Source organism: Panulirus ornatus, chromosome 31 (genome assembly GCF_036320965.1).
Source record: "Panulirus ornatus isolate Po-2019 chromosome 31, ASM3632096v1, whole genome shotgun sequence".
NCBI classification, from domain to species: Eukaryota; Metazoa; Arthropoda; class Malacostraca; order Decapoda; family Palinuridae; genus Panulirus; species Panulirus ornatus.
Genome location: NC_092254.1, coordinates 3,870,799 through 3,895,371, shown reverse-complemented (window position 1 = coordinate 3,895,371; position 24,573 = coordinate 3,870,799). Strand labels below are relative to the sequence as shown.

At 41.1% G+C, this 24,573-nt stretch overlaps 1 protein-coding gene across 3 annotated transcripts in view; it reads right to left on the bottom strand.

The window, feature by feature from the left end:
- The window catches only part of cnk (connector enhancer of ksr), a 91,016-nt gene that overhangs the window by 46,863 nt on the left and 19,580 nt on the right, over positions 1–24,573 (bottom strand). For all 3 annotated transcript variants that reach the window (XM_071680422.1, XM_071680424.1, XM_071680423.1), the window contains exons 6-10: positions 19,130–19,258; positions 18,243–18,466; positions 12,821–12,934; positions 11,038–11,233; positions 7,694–8,495 (exon numbers count right to left, since the gene is read on the bottom strand). In XM_071680422.1, the coding sequence (XP_071536523.1) occupies positions 7,694–8,495; positions 11,038–11,233; positions 12,821–12,934; positions 18,243–18,466; positions 19,130–19,258 (1,465 nt within the window). The remainder of the gene's footprint in view (positions 1–7,693; positions 8,496–11,037; positions 11,234–12,820; positions 12,935–18,242; positions 18,467–19,129; positions 19,259–24,573) is intronic.

The window sequence follows — 24,573 nt, the reverse complement described above, 5'->3', positions numbered from 1 at the left end:
GAAAAACTGGAGGAAGTAAAGTGTTTTAGATATCTGGGAGTGGATCTGGCAGTGGACAGAACCATGGAAGCGGAAGTGAATCATAGGGTGGGGGAGGGGGCGAAAATCCTGGGAGCCTTGAAGAATGTGTGGAAGTTGAGAACATTATCTCGGAAAGCAAAAATGGCTATGTTTGAAGGAATAGTGGTTCCAACAATGTTGTATGGTTGCGAGGCGTGGGCTATGGATAGAGTTGTGCACAGGAGGGTGGATGTGCTGGAAATGAGATGTTTGAGGACAATGTGTGGTGTGAGGTGGTTTGATCGAGTAAGTAATGTAAGGGTAAGAGAGGTGTGGAAATAAAAAGAGCGTGGTTGAGAGAGCAGAAGAGGGTGTTTTGAAATGGTTTGGGCACATGGAGAGAATGAGTGAGGAAAGATTGACCAAGAGGATATATGTGTCGGAGGTGGAGGGAACGAGGAGAAGTGGGAGGCCAAATTGGAGGTGGAAAGATGGAGTGAAAAAGATTTTGTGTGATTGGGGCCTGAACATGCAGGAGGGTGAAAGGAGGGCATGGAATAGAGTGAATTGGATCGATGTGGTATACCGGGGTTGACGTGCTGTCAGTGGATTGAATCAGGGCATGTGAAGCGTCTGGGGTAAACCATGGAAAGTTTTGTGTTGCCTGGATGTGGAAAGGGAGCTGTGGTTTTGGGCATTATTGCATGACAGCTAGAGACTAAGTGTGAACGAATGGGGCCTTTGTTGTCTTTTCCTAGTGCTACTTCACACACATGAGAGGGGAGGGGGATGGTATTCCATGTGTGGCGAGGTGGCGATGGGAATGAATAAAGGCAGACAGTGTGAATTGTGTGCATGGGTATGTATGTATGTGTCTGTGTGTATATATGTGTACATTGAGATGTATAGGTATGTATATTTGCTTGTGTGGACGTGTATGTACATACATTGTGTATGGGGGTGGGTTGGGCCATTTCTTTCGTCTGTTTCCTTGCGCTACCTCCCAAACGCGGGAGACATCGACAAAAAAAAAAAAAAAAAAAGTTGATGGATTAATAGATACTGTGATAGTAAAGAGCTTGAAGTCATGGACTGAAGAAAGGAAAGTGAAACTATTTTTGACAGATTCATGAACACAAAGTCTACTAAAGAGGTAAGATCTCACCTGTTCTGCTCAGAGCGGGACATGATAGTAAAGAGGGAGAGAGAAGGCAAAGGAGGAGGAATGGCCATCTTCAAAAATATAGCTTTAAGTTTCAAGCAACAGAGGAAGACAGCCCATTCGGACAACAACAGGAATAATAACTGTAAGAAGTACACTGTGGTGTTACTATTACACAATTCTCTAAAGAATTGCAATGATAAAGAACAAATATACAATGATAACAATGAAGAAACAATTAGAATGGTACATGAAGTAATAAAACATTCTTTTCTCAGAGAAAGTGAAGTACTAATAATGGGAGACTTCAGTTACAAAGAGACAGACTGGGAATTTGCATTTTCATGGTGACTGGGAGTCATGGAGAAAAGTCTTATAGTGAAGGCAGAAAAATAAGCACAATAAGATAAGAGGAAATGATATACCAACATTCCTAGATTTTAACTTCACACATACTAACAAGGATATTTAGAATATTATATACATATACCAATTGGAAGAAGTGAACAAGCTATGCTCAAGTTTGACTATAGTACATGAGGACAGTAAAACTGAAGCGTGAAACAATATATAAAAAAGATATTACTGGTGAACTACACAAACCTTGACAATTTCTTTGGTGACACAGGCTGGAAAATTCAGTGCAGTACCTAAGAACTAGAGCTTTGTGGTGAAAGGTTCTGTAAAATTTACTATGAAAAGGTGGAAACATGGGTATCCTAAAATTGTCCTCAATTGCTCACATCCACTCTCTAGTTGTCAAATATAATGCACTGAAACCAAAACCCCCTATCCACAATGAGGCCTCACAGGTGTTTGATTTGAAAAATGTGTATGAGAAATACTTAAGATACAGAAGGATTTGTATGAGGCATTTAAGGATCATGAGAAAGCATATGAAAGGGTTGATAAAGATGCCTTGTGGAAGGTGCTACAAATGTATGGTGTGTGAGGAAAGCTACAGAAACAAAGAGTTTTCATCAAGAGAGTAAGGCAAGTGTGCAAGTATGTAGAGGGGGGTGTCAGTGGGTCAGGATGAAGGTGGGTCTGCAGTAGGGGTGTAAGATGTCACAATGGCTGTTTAATCCATTCATGGACTGGGTGATGAAGGAGATATATGTAAAGGTTTTGAGAGAGGTGTAGGTATACAGTTTGCTGGAGTGGGGGATCACGGGGGGTGAGCCAGCTGTTTGCTGGTGATAAGGCACTGCTAGCAGATTCAAGTGAGGAACCACAGACTGGTGTCTGAGTTTTGGGAGAGTATATGAAAGGAGAAAGTTATCAGCAAATGTGAATAAAGGCAAAGGTTATTAAGTTTAGCTGTGAAAAGACTGGTTATATGGAGTGCAAGTCTGAATGAAGAGTACTTAAAGGAAGTGGAGTGTTACAGACATGGTACATGGGAGTGTATATGACACTGAATGGAACCATGACCTGAGATAAGCCTTACGGAGGGTGAAAGAGCAAAGATCTTGGGTGCATTATGGAGTCTATGGCAAGAGAGGGCAATGTCTTTAAGGGTAATCATAGGTACATTTGATAGTATGGTAGTCCCAATGGTGATGTATGAATGTGAGGCATGGTCCATACACAAAAATATTAAGATGGTAGTGTTGGAGGTGAAATGTTTGAGGACAATATGTTGTATAAGTAAGACTGAATGAATAAGAAATGATAGGGTAAGAAGGAGGTGTGACAGTATGAGTATAAATGAGAGAGCTGAAGAGGGTGTGCTGAAATTGTATGGACATACAGAGGATAAGGAAAGGATGACTAAGAGGACATACATGTCTAGTCTAAAGCAGAAGGAACAAGGAAAATGGAGAAACCAAGGAGGAGGTGGAAGGATGGAGTGAAAAATGCTTTTAAGGCTTGGGGCATGAACATGTAGGAAACATGAGAAATGAAGTGAATCATAGAGTGGGGAGGGGGTGAAGGTATGCATTGAGGGATGTATGCAAAGAGGTCACTCTCCTGGAGGGTAAAGATGGTTATGTTTGAAGGTATAACATTCCTGACAGTTGTACGGAAGCAAGGCATGGGCTATAGATGAGTATGTACAGAAGAAAGTGAATGTGTTAGATATGAAATGTGTGAGGACATTACATGTTGAGGAAGTCTGATCAAGTAGGAAATGATAGGATACGAAAGAGGTGTGGTAATGAAAAATGTGGCTGAGAGAGTTGAAGAGGGTGTCCTATAATAGTTTGGGCAAATGAAAGGAATAAATGAATAAAGATTGAGAAAGAGGATATATGTGTCAGATGTGGAGGGGACAAGGAGAAGGGGGAAACCCAAATGGAGATGGAAGGATGGAGTGAATAAGGTTTTGAGGGCTTGGAGCAGAACATGAGGAGGGTGTATGACATGCATGAGAAAGAAAGAATTGAAAAGATGTGGCATAAAGGGAGAGATGTGTCATCAATGGTCAGAACCAGTGGATATGAAATTACTGGGGGAAAACATAGAATGATGTCAGGGGTCTGGTTGTGGATAAAGGGCTCTGGTTTTGAGGCATTATACAAGGCAACTACAGAATAGATGTACAAGAATGAGGCCACTTCCATTCCTAACACTACCTTGCCAACTGGGGAAGTGGTGAACAAGCAATGTAACTCCTGCATGTTGAAAGATACAACAGGACCCCATAAGTGCAAAAAGTCTCTCCTGATAGTAAAAAACCAAGCTATAAATAAAATTGCAGGCACTTATGAAAATGCATAAAAAAAATTTCACTTTTCACTCTGTTCAAATATCTTTCTCTCTTTCTATATGTTAGTAGCTTCATATCAACACTAGATCTTTGAAAACTTTAAAAGTAAATCTACGAAAACTTTAAAGGCAATGCTCTTGTTCCATATTCATTGTTCGGCACAAAGATCACAGTGTATATTGATTACAATGATATTACAATGTTTCCTTGCGCTACCTCACTAATGTGGGAGACAGTGACAAAGTATAATAAATATATTATATTATACTTCGTCGCTGTCTCCTGCATTAGCAAGGCAGCACAAGGAAACAGACGAAAAAATGGTCCAACCCACCCACATACACATGTATATACATACACGCCCACACACACACATATACATACCTATACATTTCAACGTATACACACATATACATACACAGATATATACATATATACAAATGTCTGTTGTGGATGAGAGAGCTTGGGAAGTGAGTCAGTTGTTGTTCGCTGATGATACAGCGCTGGTGGCTGATTCATGTGAGAAACTGCAGAAGCTGGTGACTGAGTTTGGCAAAGTGTGCGAAAGAAGAAAGTTAAGAGTAAATGTGAATAAGAGCAAGGTTATTAGGTACAGTAGGGTTGAGGGTCAAGTCAATTGGGAGGTAAGTTTGAATGGAGAAAAACTGGAGGAAGTAAAGTGTTTTAGATATCTGGGAGTGGATCTGGCAGCGGATGGAACCATGGAAGTGGAAGTGAATCATAGGGTGGGGGAGGGGGCGAAAATCCTGGGAGCCTTGAAGAATGTGTGGAAGTCGAGAACATTATCTCGGAAAGCAAAAATGGGTATGTTTGAAGGAATAGTGGTTCCAACAATGTTGTATGGTTGCGAGGCGTGGGCTATGGACAGAGTTGTGCGCAGGAGGGTGGATGTGCTGGAAATGAGATGTTTGAGGACAATGTGTGGTGTGAGGTGGTTTGACCGAGTAAGTGATGTAAGGCTAAGAGAGATGTGTGGAAATAAAAAGAGCGTGGTTGAGAGAGCAGAAGAGGGTGTTTTGAAATGGTATGGGAATATGGAGGGAATGAGTGAGGAAAGATTGACCAAGAGGATGGATGTGTCGGAGGTGGAGGGAACGAGGAGAAGTGGGAGACCAAATTGGAGGTGGAAAGATGGAGTGAAAAAGATTTTGTGTGATCGGGGCCTGAACATGCAGGAGGCTGAAAGGAGGGCAAGGAATAGAGTGAATTGGATCGATGTGGTATACCGGGGTTGACGTGCTGTCAGTGGATTGAATCAGGGCATGTGAAGCGTCTGGGGTAAACCATGGAAAGTTGTGTGGGGCCTGGATGTGGAAAGGGAGCTGTGGTTTTGGGCATTATTGCATGACAGCTAGAGACTGAGTGTGAACGAATGGGGCCTTTGTTGTCTTTTCCTAGTGCTACCTCGCACACATGAGGGGGGAGGGGGATGGTCTTCCATGTGTGGCGAGGTGGCGATGGGAATGAATAAAGGCAGACAGTGTGAATTGTGTGCATGGGTCTATATGTATGTGTTTGTGTGTGTATATATATGTGTACATTCAGATGCATAGGTATGTATATTTGCGTGTGTGGACGTGTATGTATATACATTGTGTATGGGGGTGGGTTGGGCCATTTCTTTCATCTGTTTCCTTGCGCTACCTCACAAACGCAGGAGACAGCGGCAAAAAAAAAAAAAAAAAAAAAAAAAAAAAAAAAAAAAATGTACATATTCATACTTCCATTCCCGTCACCACCTGGCCACAAATAAAATGGCACCCCCCTCCCTCCGCACACGCGAGGTGGCGCTAGGAAAAGCAAACAAAGGCCATATTTGTTCTTACTAAGTCTCTAGCTGTCATGTGTAATGCACCAAAACTACAGCTCCCTTTCCACATAAAGGCCCCACATAACTTTCCATGGTTTACCCCAGACGCTTCATATGATATTTGCACATAATCAAAATATGATTTCAGTAACATTTCAAGCTTTAAAATCATTATGAAGATCTAAGTATTTATGAATTCTTTGAAAGTTTCTAAAAACATGAATTGTTGAAATACTATGATCTTCCAGATCACTATAAGTTTGGTAATGAATCCTGGATGGCATGGATTATTCCTAAGGATGGATCATGGATAGTTTGTTAACTGTGAAAGAAATGGGAAGGGTCAAGAACAGCCTGTAGTATTCTGGAGGAATGGTCCAGGATGGCCTATAATATTCTGGAGGAAGGGTCAAGGACAGCCTGTCATACCCTGGAGGCAAGGTCAAGGATGGTCTGTACTATTCTACAGAAAGGGTCAAGGATGCCCTGTAACATTCTGGAGGAAGGGTTGAGGATGGCCTGTAATATCCTGGAGAAAGGGTCAAGGATGGCCTGTAATATTCTCAAGAAAGGGTCTAGGATGGCCAGTGATATTCTGGAGAAAGGGTCAAGGATGGCCCATAACATTCTGGAGGAAGGGTCAAGGACAGTCCGTAATATTCTCAAGAAAGGGTCTTGGATGGCCAGTGATATTCTGGAGAAAGGTTCAAGGATGGCCCACAATATTCTGATGATAGGGCCAAGGATGGCCTGTAATATTCTGGAAAAAGGGTCATGGATGGCCCATAATATTCTGGAGAAAGGATCAAGGATGGCCTGTAATATTCAAGAGAAAGGATCTAGGATGGCCTGTGATATTCTGAGAGAATGCAATATATTCATATAAAATTAAAGTTATGCATGCAGCATTGTGAAAAAAGGAAAATGTATCCTTTATCTACCTTTGTTCTGCACTGGTGGAGCATATGAAGGACACTCAGTTGCCATCTCATTATACACCAGGGGGAGAAATTAGAAGCACAAAGAGCACAAGAAGAGGAAGAAGCAAAGAATAGGTAGAACAGACTGAAACTTTCTTAGGTGATGTATGTCACAGATGACCATGTACCGCCATCATGTGATACATGTTACACCTAGGATATCCAAACAAAAAAAGAGGAATTGACACAAAAAGAGTAACCAGGTTTATCTAAGAATTACCATAAAGCTTATCCTTTACTAATACTATTCTTTGAACTACACTTCCCTTGCATACTACTTGTACCATATGAAGTAGATGGTAACAGGATATGGCAACATGGGTGAGTCCTCCATGCTGTCAAAGCTACTGATGGCCTGAGTGATATATGCACTGTGTCATGGGGCCTACTCTGATATGTGACATGGTTTATGAATGCTTAAAACTTAAAAAAGGGTTGCTGAGATCTTTCCATATGATGGAAGTTGCCAATGATAGTAAATCTGGCAAATAATGTAAGACACAGTTCACCATAAACCATCAACTGATGTGTTGCAGTCTGAGAGTTAAACAATTATCAATCATATAAAAAAAGAAAAAAAGAGATTTTTCTTTCAATGACAACTTAGCAAAATACCAGCTGACAAAGAAACTTGTATCACTCTCAGTTATTTATCAATTTCTTATAGCACATTTCCTTATCAATTAATATGGACTTAGAGCAATGTAGCAGGAACCTAAGAAGTGAAAAATTTAGTGATGTCCACTATCAAGGATGATATGTAGCCATGAGTAATCACTTTTTAAAAGAAAAAAATTCTGGAAGGCACACATCAACTTTAACAAAGCAGTACAGTGTTAGAGGGCAAAACAAATCATACACACTGTTGGTGATAAAATATGCTGCTTTTCAACAGAATAAACAAGCAAATCCATCACTACAATTATCAAAAAATACACAAAAGGAGATAAATCAAAATAGCATACTCTTTAAGATCATAATTTGTATAAAGAAACAATGTAACAAACCTAATGCTCCTTTGATATCATAAGTACTGAAGAAATTAGTTGAACCAGAGCCAGATTTGGTGCTGTTTGGGGACTTCAGGGTTGCTGGAGACCTCTCACAAGGGCTAGAAAGCAGAGAGGACACACCTGAAGGTACATCAGTCACAACAGGCAGAGTCTCATCACCATTTAAGTCATAAGCCGGTGTACTGTGGCTCTTGTCCAGCTTAGGTCGGTCTTCCGAAATACGATGTGATCTTCCAGAGGGGTCCTGTGATGACTCACAGCAAAGGCTAATGCTCTGATCAAGTGATGCAGTGCTTGACTGTGGGGGAGGAGGGTGACCTGGAGAAAGCAATGCTGGGGTAACTCTAACTCTACTAACATTCTTCTCTTCAGTTGAGAGTGGAGGATGTGCTGGAGAAGGAGAGGAACCCTGACTGCTAACTATTAAACTGCAATTAGTTGGCTTCCTTGGAGGAAGTGGAATGATATTAACGACCTTCTTTTCCATTTTATTTTCCTCCATTCCACAGTCCTGGTTAAGATTTTTCACCCTATCTTTATCTCCAATATTCTCTGACTTTTCCTCATCGCTCTGTTCTTCATTTACAGTATAGTCATCTTCTGTTCCTTCTTTCAAAACTGCTTCCTTGTCCTCCCTCACCAAAGTACCTTTGTTTTCAGTTCCTATGCATGTATGAGGCCTGGCAATGCGGTGATCCATTCCAACAGGACCTCGAAGCAGATCTGGATTTGATGGTGCTGAGCCCTCAGGAAAACCTTTCCATCCACTACGGCTCCATTTCACATCCTGCAACAGCTAATGAATACATTAACAAGTCAGGATATAGAACAACAGTGAGTGTTGAGAGATGAGCAGAAGGTACAACACAGATACTTCTGCAAGATCTATAAAGCAGGAAAGAAGACTAAAATGGTATTCCATGAAGTACATATATCATCTGCAGTCCAGCATAGTTATTGGATACAAAATAAGGATGGGGGGGGGGGGGGATACTGCTTGGAAAATGACATAAGCGTCTGTAATAAGCTCCATTCCCAAAGATGGAAGTTTCCTCGAATTATAAGCCACGTAAAGTTCCAGTATAATCTTTTCGTAAGCGGCATAAGAATCAATCTAAAGTTATGGCTCTCATGCCATTCAGTTCTTAAGATGCTGGGAAACAAATACATACAGTATAAAGAGTGTCTGTTAAAGAGTTTTCAAGCTGAAGATAAAAGTAAGACTCCAAGTGACACATGAACAGATAGGCATTGATGAAGGATGAGAATGACAAAGGATCAACAGACAAAGAAATTCCCAAGTGTCTGCCAAAGTACACAGGCAAAAAAATACATGAAGCCCCTACTTAGAGATGTCTCATATATCAATGTTTCACTGCTGCAACATTTGAGAACTAGTGTACAGATTCAGATGATAATGCATAAGTCCTATCATTGGAGAGAGATTTAAAAAATAATTCATATTTTTTATATTTCTATCTATCTAATTATCTATATCTCTGATGCCTGTTCCTAACTGGAGCTCCTTCAAAGTGGTGGCCATGGCAAGAGTCTCCATAACTAGTGAACTCCAGTGTCAATTCTTAGCCTTTAGTGCCTCACCCTTAACAGGCCAATGGCAGAGGTCAACTCTACTGCAGTGTTTGCAGAGGCTCCTACCTAATGTTCCTACCTAATACTCCAGCCTAAATATTGCTACCTACTACTTCTACCTACTATTCCTACAAAGAATGAGCTGTGTGAGTTAATTGCTGTTGAGTGTTATGTATGACAAGGAGAGATTGCTTGTTTGTTTTCTCCTTATAAAGTTAAAAGCTAAACATCTTGAAGCACAGGTGGAAGTAAGAGTGCCCAGAAGCAAAATTCCTAAATTGAAGTGGCAGCCAGGAAGAGTAAAGAAAGAACACCCTTCCCTCAAGATAGTCTGAGGCACACTGAGGCAGGTTTCTGGTGCTCACACCCTTAGAAATACTAATCTCTGACATTAAATGTGCATTTTCACCCTGACAGCATCATATCTTAAATAAATCTTTGCCATGAATTGCCTCTGAAAATACATGGGGGTGTACAATGGTTTTGTAGACACTGTATATCTGTACAAACACACACACACCTTAGCCTCGCCTAACCTAGCCCATGCCAAGCACCTATTTTATCAACCAGCCTCTAAGGGATATGGTGAAACTAATACAAAGTCAAGTACTCCTTATGCATTTACTCTATAAAACTCAATCTAAAGTATAAGATTCCCTTATATATATTAAGTATCAGCTGTGTAATGGATGTTTACAATGATCTTGGGTTGAAAAACTGCAAGCAAGACCTGCCAGCAACTTCCAAACTGCCCTCCTACCCACCTCACTAACCACAATTGCCAGGCTCTAACAACTAATCACTTTTTGGAAAATTTTGACTCTTCACAAAGTGTTTACCCCACCTAGCTATGTCATGCTAACAGACTGCTACGTGTCATTACACTGGGCAAGAAGAAATACAGTATTAAGCAAGATACACCCAACAGGTAATGTTGGTACCCTTTGGAAAATAAAGGATAAGTATTGGACCAAAACAAAACAAAAGAAGCATGGAAAAGTGATAGAGTATGTGGAATGGAATATCACGTTGTCTGAGTAGTAAATTTGTGTTAAAAGATTCAAAATTCCATGAGAACGAATACCAGCCTTATGCATAATGAAAAGGTTTTCCAGTTTATAAGTTACACTGAAGTGGAGTTCCATACAATGAGTTTGTGTGTAGTGATGGATGGGTGTTCTACTGTCTTAGGTACTGTGCAAAATGTAGCTGTGTTGTGCTCAGTCAAAACTACATTTCATCAATAATGGAGAGCATGATTGAATTCTTTTGATACACAATATAAATTTGTCATGAGTAGTACATAATTAGGCTGTATCCTATATAATACAGGCAAGGATGCCCTTAGGCATATGGGCAGCTGGGGGAAGACCACCATGTGTGATGCTACCACAATACATACAATTACATGAGACACACTTGACAACATGTACATTCAACAATTAGAAATTCAATTGAACCACAGGCAAATAGTAATTGGATTACACTAGATTTTACATACAAGCATACCTGAAAAAAATGCTAACTCAAAAAAATATCAAAAGTGTATTGATTTTCTTTTTTTAAGATGGCTGGACACAAAAAATAAAACCCCTGAAACAAGGGGATCAAGTCCACTGTCATGCTCAACTCTGTCTATGGCCTGCAATAAATACAATATACAATTAAGAAATATTTCATCCTGAATACAAGGAATAAAGCTGTTTTTGTATCATTATCTAGAATACAACAAGAATGTATCTTACCTGGTCAAAGCTCAAGCTAGGTCTGGCAGTGGCTCCTGGTATTGTGGCACGTCGTTGAACAGGTGCTCTAGGCTTAGGGTGATAAAGACGAACGCTTATGGGTGATGAGCCAGGAAGGTCGCTGTCAGACAGGAATGGGTCATCCTCTGAGTCTGAGTCTTGTGACTCTCTGTCAGATGTGGTACTTGGTGCATCGCTGTCCATAAAAATGAAGTCACATTTTGTGGTGAGGAAGTGAGAGTGATGTTTACAAAGTAAGCAATAGGTAGATATAGATAGAAGTATAATGTAGTGATGTTACACAAATTAGCATTAAGCAGGAGAGGCAGTGGTGAGGAAGATAAAGCAATGCTGAGGCAGAGTTAGGGTTACTTATGAGAACCTCCAATATTATTTTGTTATTAGGTAAGGCTAGAATGTAGTACTCAATGCATATCTTGCTTGATTAACAATGCTGTTTTTCTCTGCTGTCAAAAACATTGAATAATCATGAACCTTGGGAAGTGTTTTCAGAGCTGTTTAGAAATGGAACTGCTTTTAGTCATATATCTAGTCTTCTTTTCATTGTTTTTGTGCTTATCCCATTTAGATTCCTTGTTTCACTTAGTAGTACATTGATTAAGTTTTCCATTTTTCTAGCTGGGCTCTCATATATTTTGTTTGTTATGTGAAGTTCCATGATATTCTAGCAAACTGTTTCTTCCTTGCTGGGATACTTTTAAACCATGTATGCTATATTTGAATTCTCAATTTGATGCCATGCACTGATCTTTTCATATGTCTTTCTCTTCTATCTAGGCTGCAGATTTTTGTTCCTTTACACTCAAATTTTGGATTAAATTCACCATTTTCTCAATCTTACCCATGAAGCATTCCTGAATTCTACTGCAATGAGTAATGAATCACATTCTGAACATGTAAGAGGATGAAAGGCATGCAAGGGATAAAGTAAATTGGAACAACGTGGTATACTTGGGTCAAAATGCTGTCAGTCGACTGAACCAGGACGTGTGAAATGTCCTGGGTAAACTAGAGATAGGTCTGTGGGGCCTGGTTGTGGATAGGGAGCTCTGGTCTCAGTGCATTACATAGGATGGCTAAAAAATGGATGTAAACAGATATGGGCTTTCTTCATCTGTTCCTGGCACTACCTTGCTAGTGCAGGAAATGGTGGTCAAGAATGAAAGAAAGAAAAGATCATTCACTTATGAGCATCTCAAAATACTACCAAAAGTAATTCAAGCATTATTTCCCAAATATATTCATAGACAGCTGTGACTGGCTGAGAAACCTTTTCTCTGAAGCTACATCAAATCAAATGCAACTTACAGTAAGATATATACATCTAGTATTCATTCTTCTCTATCCAAGGAGACTATGAAAATTTGTGATAAAGGGCACAGAATCACACAAATCATGTGTTGTAAGGCATTATGTATGAGATAGGTTTTGTTCCAGCTACCTATGCATATACGAGGCAAAAAAATAGACAATATATACTTTGCTTTAAGTCCATGACTGACTTTGCCGTGTTTCCAGAGACAAATAATTCTCATTGAGTCATCTGTTTGTCTCTTTACTCTTACAACATTTAATCCTCTGCTTGTGATTTCTTCTATCACATATACTTTCAAAAGGACCCTGCAGTCTGGCACTCTATACTTTCCCTTGCATTCCTTTGTATCAAAATATCACTCTATACTTTCCCCTGCATTCCTTTGTATTAAAATATCAAAGTGTCTTGGAGTAACAACTGAAGGGTATGCCTGATGACAACACTAACCTGAGAGATGATGCTGGTTGAGGTGATGGGGTGGCCAGCTGTGGTGGAGGAGATGAGGATTTGGGTTGTGGTTCTCGATTCAGCTCTTGCCTTATGGGTACCTTGTCCACAGACCTAATGATGGGAAGATTCCTATGAAGTAAATGACTAATGATTGCTGTTAAACCAGTAATATTTAACATTGTCATCTCTTAATGGGTAAATAAATACTCAGGTCAGAAGTCAGAAGTTGTAACATTAAAGTTGAGGCTGTAACATCAGAGAAGGGACTGTAACATTATATTAGATGGTGCAACATCAGAGTAGAGGCAGTAATATTTTAGGCAGACTACACTTCTTCGTTTTTCATGTTGAAGGCTTAAGTCAAGAACAAAAGTCCACATCAAGGCCAGGCCTTAATTGAAATACATAGAGAATTACGAAGTGAAAAAAGAAATGACAGGAGAAAGTATTTATGAATTTTTGAGGATGTGAAAGACCTAACATTCGAAATGTGCCTGGTCATAGGTATTGGGAAAGAAATGAAAAGGTAAAGAGTTCTAAAGCTTTAATGTGTGAGGAAAGAAGCAGGTATCTAAACAGCCCACCTTCAAGTTGCCAATGGCCACACAAGAATCATGTGATGCAGCAGCTTGCTGAATATTGCAAAGTCTAGCTAGTAGTGGGAGGCACACAAGAGGCCAGCTCTTGAGAGCAAAAACCAAAGTAATACCTATATAAGAAGGAAAGTAAACCAACCGTGCGGTGAAGAGCAAGGAGGTCAAGTTTGGAAGTTAGTTTGGGATAACTTATAAGATGGATAGCTTTCAACTAACTATGTGAAGTAAGGATACAGAGTTGGAACCATAGAACCACCCAAAATGTGAGAGCAGTACTCCATACAAAGATGAATCAATCTCTTGTATAAATGGAGCAACTATTCAGAAGAGAAGTTTCAACACCTAAATAGGACACCCAGTTTCTTAGATGTTAATTGACAGGCGTACGAAAGAGAGACTTTTGGATGTTAATGTGCTGAGAGGTGCAACTGGAGGGATGTCTGATCATTATCTTGTGGAGGCTAAGGTGAAGATTTGTATGGGTTTTCAGAAAAGAAGAGTGAATGTTGGGGTGAAGAGGGTGGTGAGAGTAAGTGAGCTTGGGAAGGAGACCTGTGTGAGGAAGTACCAGGAGAGACTGAGTACAGAATGGAAAAAGGTGAGAACAATGGAAGTAAGGGGAGTGGGGGAGGAATGGGATGTATTTAGGGAATCAGTGATGGATTGCGCAAAAGATGCTTGTGGCATGAGAAGAGTGGGAGGTGGGTTGATTAGAAAGGGTAGTGAGTGGTGGGATGAAGAAGTAAGAGTATTAGTGAAAGAGAAGAGAGAGGCATTTGGACGATTTTTGCAGGGAAAAAATGCAATTGAGTGGGAGATGTATAAAAGAAAGAGACAGGAGGTCAAGAGAAAGGTGCAAGAGGTGAAAAAAAGGGCAAATGAGAGTTGGGGTGAGAGAGTATCATTAAATTTTAGGGAGAATAAAAAGATGTTCTGGAAGGAGGTAAATAAAGTGCGTAAGACAAGGGAGCAAATGGGAACTTCAGTGAAGGGCGCAAATGGGGAGGTGATAACAAGTAGTGGTGATGTGAGAAGGAGATGGAGTGAGTATTTTGAAGGTTTGTTGAATGTGTTTGATGATAGAGTGGCAGATATAGGGTGTTTTGGTCGAGGTGATGTGCAAAGTGAGAGGGTTAGGGAAAATGATTTGGTAAACAGAGAAGAGGTAGTGAAAGCTTTGCGGAAGATGAAAGCCGGCAAGGCAGCAGGTTTGGATGGTATTGCAGTGGAATTTATCAAAAAAGGGGGTGACTGTATTGTTGACTGGTTGGTAAGGTTATTTAATGTATGTATGTCTCATGGTGAGGTGCCTGAGGATTGGCGGAATGCGTGCATAGTGCCATTGTACAAAGGCAAAGGGGATAAGAGTGAGTGCTCAAATTACAGAGGTATAAGTTTGTTGAGTATTCCTGGTAAATTATATGGGAGGGTATTGATTGAGAGGGTGAAGGCATGTACAGAGCATCAGATTGGGGAAGAGCAGTGTGGTTTCAGAAGTGGTAGATGATGTGTAGATCAGGTGTTTGCTTTGAAGAATGTATGTGAGAAATACTTAGAAAAGCAAATGGATTTGTATGTAGCATTTATGGATCTGGAGAAGGCATATGATAGAGTTGATAGAGATGCTCTGTGGAAGGTATTAAGAATATATGGTGTGGGAGGAAAGTTGTTAGAAGCAGTGAAAAGTTTTTATCGAGGATGTAAGGCATGTGTACGTGTAGGAAGAGAGGAAAGTGATTGGTTCTCAGTGAATGTAGGTTTGCGGCAGGGGTGTGTGATGTCTCCATGGTTGTTTAATTTGTTTATGGATGGGGTTGTTAGGGAGGTAAATGCAAGAGTTTTGGAAAGAGGGGCAAGTATGAAGTCTGTTGGGGATGAGAGAGCTTGGGAAGTGAGTCAGTTGTTGTTCGCTGATGATACAGCGCTGGTGGCTGATTCATGTGAGAAACTGCAGGAGCTGGTGACTGAGTTTGGTAAAGTGTGTGGAAGAAGAAAGTTAAGAGTAAATGTGAATAAGAGCAAGGTTATTAGGTACAGTAGGGTTGAGGGTCAAGTCAATTGGGAGGTGAGTTTGAATGGAGAAAAACTGGAGGAAGTGAAGTGTTTTAGATATCTGGGAGTGGATCTGGCAGCGGATGGAACCATGGAAGCGGAAGTGGATCATAGGCTGGGGGAGGGGGCGAAAATTCTGGGGGCCTTGAAGAATGTGTGGAAGTCGAGAACATTATCTCGGAAAGCAAAAATGGGTATGTTTGAAGGAATAGTGGTTCCAACAATGTTGTATGGTTGCGAGGCGTGGGCTATGGATAGAGTTGTGCGCAGGAGGATGGATGTGCTGGAAATGAGATGTTTGAGGACAATGTGTGGTGTGAGGTGGTTTGATCGAGTGAGTAACGTAAGGGTAAGAGAGATGTGTGGAAATAAAAAGAGCGTGGTTGAGAGAGCAGAAGAGGGTGTTTTGAAGTGGTTTGGGCACATGGAGAGAATGAGTGAGGAAAGATTGACCAAGAGGATATATGTGTCGGAGGTGGAGGGAACGAGGAGAAGAGGGAGACCAAATTGGAGGTGGAAAGATGGAGTGAAAAAGATTTTGTGTGATCGGGGCCTGAACATGCAGGAGGGTGAAAGGAGGGCAAGGAATAGAGTGAATTGGAGCGATGTGGTATACTGGGGTTGACGTGCTGTCAGTGGATTGAATCAAGGCATGTGAAGCGTCTGGGGTAAACCATGGAAAGCTGTGTAGGTATGTATATTTGCGTGTGTGGACGTATGTATATACATGTGTATGGGGGGGGGGGGTTGGGCCATTTCTTTCGTCTGTTTCCTTGCGCTACCTCGCAAACGCGGGAGACAGCGACAAAGTATAATAAATAAAAAAAAATAGTTTCTTAGAGGCAGACTTTGCTATTCCTGTAATGTGGGGTTTCCAAAAAATAGTGAATATTACAGTAATACTGAGTATGTTTATTGAGTCAAGAGGTGGAATTACAGAACTGTCAAAGGAGAGGCGAGAGTTGTGAGAAGTTTTTGATGGAGCGATGGGTATATACTGGGTCTTGGAGGCATTAAACTTAACAAGATTTTGTCAACCCCATTGAGATATCCTGTCCAAGTCTAAGTTTACTGAGGAAGTTGTGTCAAAACGAGATGCAGATCGAGTGAGAGAAGAAGCAACAGAACTTAAGAATGTAGATGAATGCAGTGTTAAGTTATTAGCATATGAGTGCATTGGATTATTTGTGGAGGAGAGGAAATCGGCGAAAAAAAGAAGGAAAAAAGTAGAGGACAGGAAAGAACCTTGAGGGATACTGCTGTTGATGGAGGAAAGCAGGGAGCCTGATCCATCAACAACCACAGAGATAGACTGACTGAAGAGGAAGCTAGATATGGAGGAGAAAGTGAGGGAGGGAAGCCAGACGAAGGGTGCTTCAAGACAAGACCCCAATGCCACACCCAGTCAAAAGCCTTAGATATGTCAAGGGCAGCAACACATGACTCCCAAAATGGAAAAAAGAGGGAAGGTTAGCACAACAGAAGTTGTCAGATGCCCTTAGCTAAGGACCAGAACGACCTATCAGCAGATGATGAAGAGAGGTTATTGCACTTCCTCTGAATAAAGGAACGCTTCACCTCATGGATAACATGCCTGCAGCAATTATGGGTGGCGATAAAAGCTGAATGGGAGCCAGAGGAAGGAGAGTTTTTCCAAGCTCAATATGCCTGACCCCTTGTCTGAATGGCCTCAGAACAGGAACAGTTGAACCATGAACTGGATGAAGAAGTAGTCTTGGAGGAAGAGGGGCTAAATGCTTCCATTCCCACAAGAATAACCTCTGCTATGCCTATAGCGGCAACATGAGACAGTAATTTACCCAAGAAAAGTTAGAAAAGGAGTTGCGTAAGTTATTCCAGTCATCTTTGTTCATGTGCCAGTATTTACTCTTGGATGCCTAGGTACCTTCAGATCATAGGCTTCGATGCCTAAGTAGCTTCAGACTATAAGAAATGCCTAGGTAGATTCAGGCATAAGCTTGGATGTCTAGGTAGCTTTAGGCCATAGGCTTAGATGCCTAGGTAGTTTCAGTCCATAAGCTTGGATGCCTAGGTAGCTTTAGGCCATAGGCTTGGATTCCTAGGTAGCTTCAGCCATAGATATAGATGCCTAGGTAGCTTCAGGCCATAGGCTTGGATGTCCAGTAGCTTCAAGCACAGGTTTGGATGCCCAGGTAGCTTCTGGCCATTGGCTTGAATGCCTAGGTAGCTTCAGGCCACAGGCTTAGATGCCTAAGTAGCTACAGGTAAAAGCTTGGATGCCTGGGTGGCTTCATGTCTAGGTTGCTTTAAGCCATGGGATTGGATGCCTATGTAGCTTCAAGCACAGGCTTGGGTACCCCTAAGACGAAGGATGGCAGTAAAGCACAACAACCAGATGGTTATTCTACTTTCTTTACATAGCCATGATTGGCTGGACCTGAGAGAGATCACCGTTGCACGAGGTGGTTGCGGTAAAGGAGTACATGGATTTTCTATAAAATCATCTAATTACAATGACAAGGTACAGTTGGACAACATGCATCCTTAGGAAAATATAGACTGAAAAAATGTGAAACAAATTGTGAAAACCAAGAAATGCCGAACAATTCTAAAAATCTTGAACTATTGAAAGAAAGAAAAGTCAGCTATACATTTGAAGCTAATTATCTCAGACAAAGTCTTGTATAAAGTGTACAAAAAGGGATTAATAGAGGAAACTGAAACACAATCTAATCTTAGAGCCCTCTTTGTCACTTGAGTAAAATTGTTAAGGTGTATTCATTACTTACACAGATAACTGTAAATTAGGGATGCTCTGGAGGTCATAGCGTGGTGATGTAATCAGTGAGCTGCCCCATGGAGAGTATGTGCGTTTCTTACTGGGGAGTCGCATCGGCTTTAGGTATATTTGGGTAACGGTGTTGGCATGTCGTGGTCGTTTCTTCACTGTCAAGATTACTTCAACAGGAAATTCTTGCATCACTGCTGTCACCTTAAGGGGACTCCATCCAATCTGTACATGAATAAATTGTAACTCTTGAAACAAATAAGCCTGATGTCTTTCTTACAGTACCACAGAATTTGGTTATATGGCTTTCCTACCATATATCTTATAAGTAAAGAATGTATCATAAGTGAGTAAAGGTGAGGATGCAATGGCATCAGGAACAGCAAAAGCATTTGCAACAACAGTATTTTGAGTAGAAGCATTTGTAGTAGTGGCAACAGTAATAGTAGCAGAAGCAGCATTAACAGCATTGCAACAGAAATAGGAGCTATCTATCTATCTATTTCTGATGCCTGTTCCCAACTGGAACTCCCTCAAGGAGGGTGGCAATGGCATAAAAGTTTTTAGAGGTAGGTTCATGATGTCAGCCCAGTGGCAATTGCTGATTGGCTAGGTATGGGCACATAACAAGCAATTACTTTAAGGTTGTTTGCAAAAGGCAAGTGAAGACTGTAATCTTATCTTCAAAATATTGAGGGTAGGCTGGGTCCTGACCCATACATTCCAAAGAAATATTTCAAACTTGTTGGACTGTCACAAGTTTGATACGAGTTTCACCAGTGTCTACAGCAGTTTTCTACATTCAAGTATGACAACTGTGGCAAACAAATATTCAGGTGCTTTGTTTCTGAACAAGTAACAGAAAAAAAAAATGACCCAATTGCTAACCACTGTCTGGTAGTTCACTTGAACCAATTCATCTCCCTCCTGCAACTTGCCACACTGGTAAGCAGGACTGAGTGCTCGTACTCCTGACACTTGATGAACGCCATGGTAGGATGACTGAAGCACAACTCCCTGAAATTATGCAAATTCAGAATGAAAATATTCAAAATAAGTAAACCAAAATTAATATTTTTCTACCTTTAATCTTTAATATATACCAATACCAAATTCTACCAACCACAGCTAAGGCTTCAGAGACTTCTCCATCATTTACCTTGATTGCTCCATAAGTCTAAATTCAGCCTATTAACAATATACTGCTCCCCATCACACACCACATCACTCCAATCCTTCCTATCCAGTGCACACCTTACACAATGTAATGTTCAGGCTCTGATATTCCAAAGCCTCATTTACTCACTCCTTGCAGCTCCTCCTCAATCTCCACTTGCCCCTCCACTTCAGACACATAAACTCACTTTGCCAGGTTCTCCTTGCTTATCCTCTCCATATGCCCAAACCATTTTGTCACAAGGTTCATGTTCTTGATCAGTATGGCAACTTCCAACTCTCTATGGTGAACCAACAGAGAAACAGCCAAGCATCAACTTACTCACTTCCTACCTTAAGAGTCCTTTCTATCTTTATGAGGCCTCTCCAGTGTTCAAGAAGCTGGCCTTATCCATTGGTTGAGACCACAGGTCATAAAGTGTAGTGATGCTAGGTGAGCATCTATGTGCAGAGAGTGCAGGGCAACTGAATCTTAACTAAGTGCTCAGTGTCTTAGTTCGGTATTTGAATCATGGACATGAAGGGTCTTGGAATATGCTGAAACAGTGTTTGTATCATAGGAATGGGTGAGGTCCTGATCACAGATGGGAAAGCAGGACTCGTGTGACTAGTTAGCATTGCTTCTGATGGGAGTGTCTAGTGGGGCAGAGTTTAAGATCGAGCTGGGATGTCAGCTGTTTAGTGCTTGATGGGTTATATCAGTGTGTATATGTTTTGTCAGTGTTACATTTGTTGAGGGTTGGGTGATCTGTAAATTGAGGTTGTTAAAGCATGATGTAAGGTATGCTTTTTATTTCTGCTTGCAGGTTGGTGATTATGGAGTGGTTTGTGGGGGAGAGGTCCAGTGCTGTTACATAGAACTCAGTTCCGAGCATGCTAAGGTAGGACTGCACTGGGAGGATCTTTGTTTCATTGTGTAGGTGTTAAGTATTTGTGGTTGCATGGCAGGCAGTGACTGTTCTGAGTTCAGTTTTGTGTGGATTGGAGTTATTTTGGTTTTGAGATGGTGGAAGACCAAGCAGAAGAAGTGTAGAGTGAAGCAGATGAATTGTTTATAGTGGATATCGAGGGATTCCTTCTTTTGTCCAAATCTCCTGTGAATTAGCATTCTGAACATATTCAATTTGTGTGCAGTTTTTATTTTGGTGTTACTGGCATGGAAAGCAAATGTCAAGTGTCTGTCATACAAGATGCCTAAATTGGTTAGTATTTTGTTCAATGGGAATAATTTTCCATTCTGGGTAACTGGAGGGTGTAACCTGGGTTCATGGCTGTCTGGGGTTAAAAAAAAAATATTGATGACTTCTGTGGATATGCAGAAATTCTGTTCTGGGTGAGTTATTTCAGCACACCTTCAGCTTTCTCAACCATGTTCTTCTTATTACCTCATCTATCTTATCCTACCATTACCTACTCAATCTATCCTCCAAACACCACATATTGTCCTCAAACATTTTCTTTCCAACACCTCCACCCTCTTCCATACATTCTCATCTACAGCCCATGCCTCAAACACACCCATTTTCTGCCCACCTAAACAGAGACCTCTCTTTCCATACATTCCTCATTGCTCCTAAGATCTTTGCCCCCTATCCAACCTATGACTTACATGAGTCCATATGTTGCCATTTCATCTCCCAGGTATTTAAAACAATTCAACTCCCTAAGTATTCTCCATTCAAACTAACACCCCTACTAACTTGTCTCTCAGCTTTATTAAATCTAATAACTTTACTTATATTCACTATTATTCTCAACTTTTTCCTTTCACATACTTTCCCAAACTCAAACACTGACTTCTGCAGTTTCTCACTCAAATCTACCGCCAGTGCTGTGTGATCAGAAAACAATAGCTGACTCACTTCCTAGGCCCTCCTTTACATCCTACAGACTACATGCCTGTCATTCTCTCCAAGACCTTTGCATTTACCTCCCTCATCGTCCCATCCATAAACCAATTAATAATAAGTCCCACCTTCACCTGGAACCACTCATCCTCCTCACTACCTACCTACACACACACACTTAAAGCTCTTAATGAATGGATGAATGAAAGGAAACTGATGGATGAATGAATGGACAGATGAAAGAGAAAAAATTCCAACTAACATACATCATTCTGCTGTACCCCCAATCTTCATGTGCTATTTCTGAGAATAAAAATGCAGCTCTCCATATCCATCAAATTGAAGAACCATTATCAATAGCTATATATATTATATTATTATATTATTATAATAGCTATATATATATATATATATATATCGTCCAAATGCCTCTCTCTTCTCTTTCACTAATACTCTTACTTCTTCATCCCACCACTCACTACCCTTTCTAATCAACCCACCTCCCACTCTTCTCATGCCACAAGCATCTTTTGCGCAATCCATCACTGATTCCCTAAATACATCCCATTCCTCCCCCACTCCCCTTACTTCCATTGTTCTCACCTTTTTCCATTCTGTACTCAGTCTCTCCTGGTACTTCCTCACACAAGTCTCCTTCCCAAGCTCACTTACTCTCACCACCCTCTTCACCCCAACATTCACTCTCCTTTTCTGAAAACCCATACAAATCTTCACCTTAGCCTCCACAAGATAATGATCAGACATCCCTCCAGTTGCACCTCTCAGCACATTAACATCCAAAAGTCTCTCTTTCGCGCGCCTGTCAATTAACACGTAATCCAATAACGCTCTCTGGCCATCTCTCCTACTTACATTAGTATACTTATGTATATCTCGCTTTTTAAACCAGGTATTCCCAATCATCAGTCCTTTTTCAGCACATAAATTTGGACGATTTTTGCAGGGAAAAAATGCAATTGAGTGGGAGACGGATAAAAGAAAGAGACAGGAGGTCAAGAGAAAGGTGCAAGAGGTGAAAAAAAGGGCAAATGAGAGTTGGGGTGAGAGAGTATCATTAAATTTTAGGGAGAATAAAAAAATGTTCTGGAAGGAGGTAAATAAAGTGCGTAAGACAAGGGAGCAAATGGGAACTTCAGTGAAGGGCGCAAATGGGGAGGTGATAACAAGTAGTGGTGATGTGAGAAGGAGATGGAGTGAGTATTTTGAAGGTTTGTTGAATGTGTTTGATGATAGAGTGGCAGATATAGGGTGTTTTGGTCGAGGTGGTGTGCAAAGTGCGAGGGTTAGGGAAAATGATTTGGTAAACAGAGAAGAGGTAGTAAAAGCTTTGCGGAAGATGAAAGCCGGCAAGGCAGCAGGTTTGGATGGTATTGCAGTGGAATTTATCAAAAAAGGGGGTGACTGTATTGTTGACTGGTTGGTAAGGTTATTTAATGTATGTATGACTCATGGTGAGGTGCCTGAGGATTGGCGGAATGCGTGCATAGTGCCATTGTACAAAGGCAAAGGGGATAAGAGTGAGTGCTCAAATTACAGAGGTATAAGTTTGTTGGTTTCAGAAGTGGGAGAGGATGTGTGGATCAGGTGTTTGCTTTGAAGAATGTATGTGAGAAATACTTAGAAAAGCAAATGGATTTGTATGTAGCATTTATGGATCTGGAGAAGGCATATGATAGAGTTGATAGAGATGCTCTGTGGAAGGTATTAAGAATATATGGTGTGGGAGGCAAGTTGTTAGAAGCAGTGAAAAGTTTTTATTGAGGATGTAAGGCATGTGTACGTGTAGGAAGAGAGGAAAGTGATTGGTTCTCAGTGAATGTAGGTTTGCGGCAGGGGTGTGTGATGTCTCCATGGTTGTTTAATTTGTTTATGGATGGGGTTGTTAGGGAGGTAAATGCAAGAGTTTTGGAAAGAGGGGCAAGTATGAAGTCTGTTGGGGATGAGAGAGCTTGGGAAGTGAGTCAGTTGTTGTTCGCTGATGATACAGCGCTGGTGGCGGATTCATGTGAGAAACTGCAGAAGCTGGTGACGGAGTTTGGTAAAGTGTGTGGAAGAAGAAAGTTAAGAGTAAATGTCAATAAGAGCAAGGTTATTAGGTACAGTAGGGTTGAGGGTCAAGTCAATTGGGAGGTGAGTTTGAATGGTGAGAGGCTGGAGGAAGTGAAGTGTTTTAGATATCTGGGAGTGGATCTGTCAACGGATGGAACCATGGAAGCGGAAGTGGATCATAGGGTGGGGGAGGGGGCGAAAATTTTGGGGGCCTTGAAAAATGTGTGGAAGTCGAGAACATTATCCCGGAAAGCAAAAATGGGTATGTTTGAAGGAATAGTAGTTCCAACAATGTTGTATGGTTGCGAGGCGTGGGCTATGGATAGAGTTGTGCGTAGGAGGATGGATGTGCTGGAAATGAGATGTTTGAGGACAATGTGTGGTGTGAGGTGGTTTGATCGAGTAAGTAACGTAAGGGTAAGAGAGATGTGTGGAAATAAAAAGAGCGTGGTTGAGAGAGCAGAAGAGGGTGTTTTGAAATGGTTTGGGCACATGGAGAGAATGAGTGAGGAAAGATTGACCAAGAGGATATATGTGTCGGAGGTGGAGGGAACGAGGAGAAGAGGGAGACCAAATTGGAGGTGGAAAGATGGAGTGAAAAGGATTTTGTGTGATCGGGGCCTGAACATGCAGGAGGGTGAAAGGAGGGCAAGGAATAGAGTGAATTGGAGCGATGTGGTATACAGGGGTTGACGTGCTGTCAGTGGATTGAATCAAGGCATGTGAAGCGTCTGGGGTAAACCATGGAAAGCTGTGTAGGTATGTATATTTGCGTGTGTGGACGTGTGTATGTACATGTGTATGGGGGGGGTTGGGCCATTTCTTTCGTCTGTTTCCTTGCGCTACCTCGCAAACGCGGGAGACAGCGACAAAGTATAAAAAAAAAAAAAAAAAAAAAAAAAAAAAAAAAGTTTGTTGAGTATTCCTGGCAAATTATATGGGAGGGTATTGATTGAGAGGGTGAAGGCATGTACAGAGCATCAGATTGGGGAAGAGCAGTGTGGTTTCAGAAGTGGTAGAGGATGTGTGGATCAGGTGTTTGCTTTGAAGAATGTATGTGAGAAATACTTAGAAAAGCAAATGGATTTGTATGTAGCATTTATGAATCTGGAGAAGGCATATGATAGAGTTGATAGAGATGCTCTGTGGAAGGTATTAAGAATATATGGTGTGGGAGGCAAGTTGTTAGAAGCAGTGAAAAGTTTTTATCGAGGATGTAAGGCATGTGTACGTGTAGGA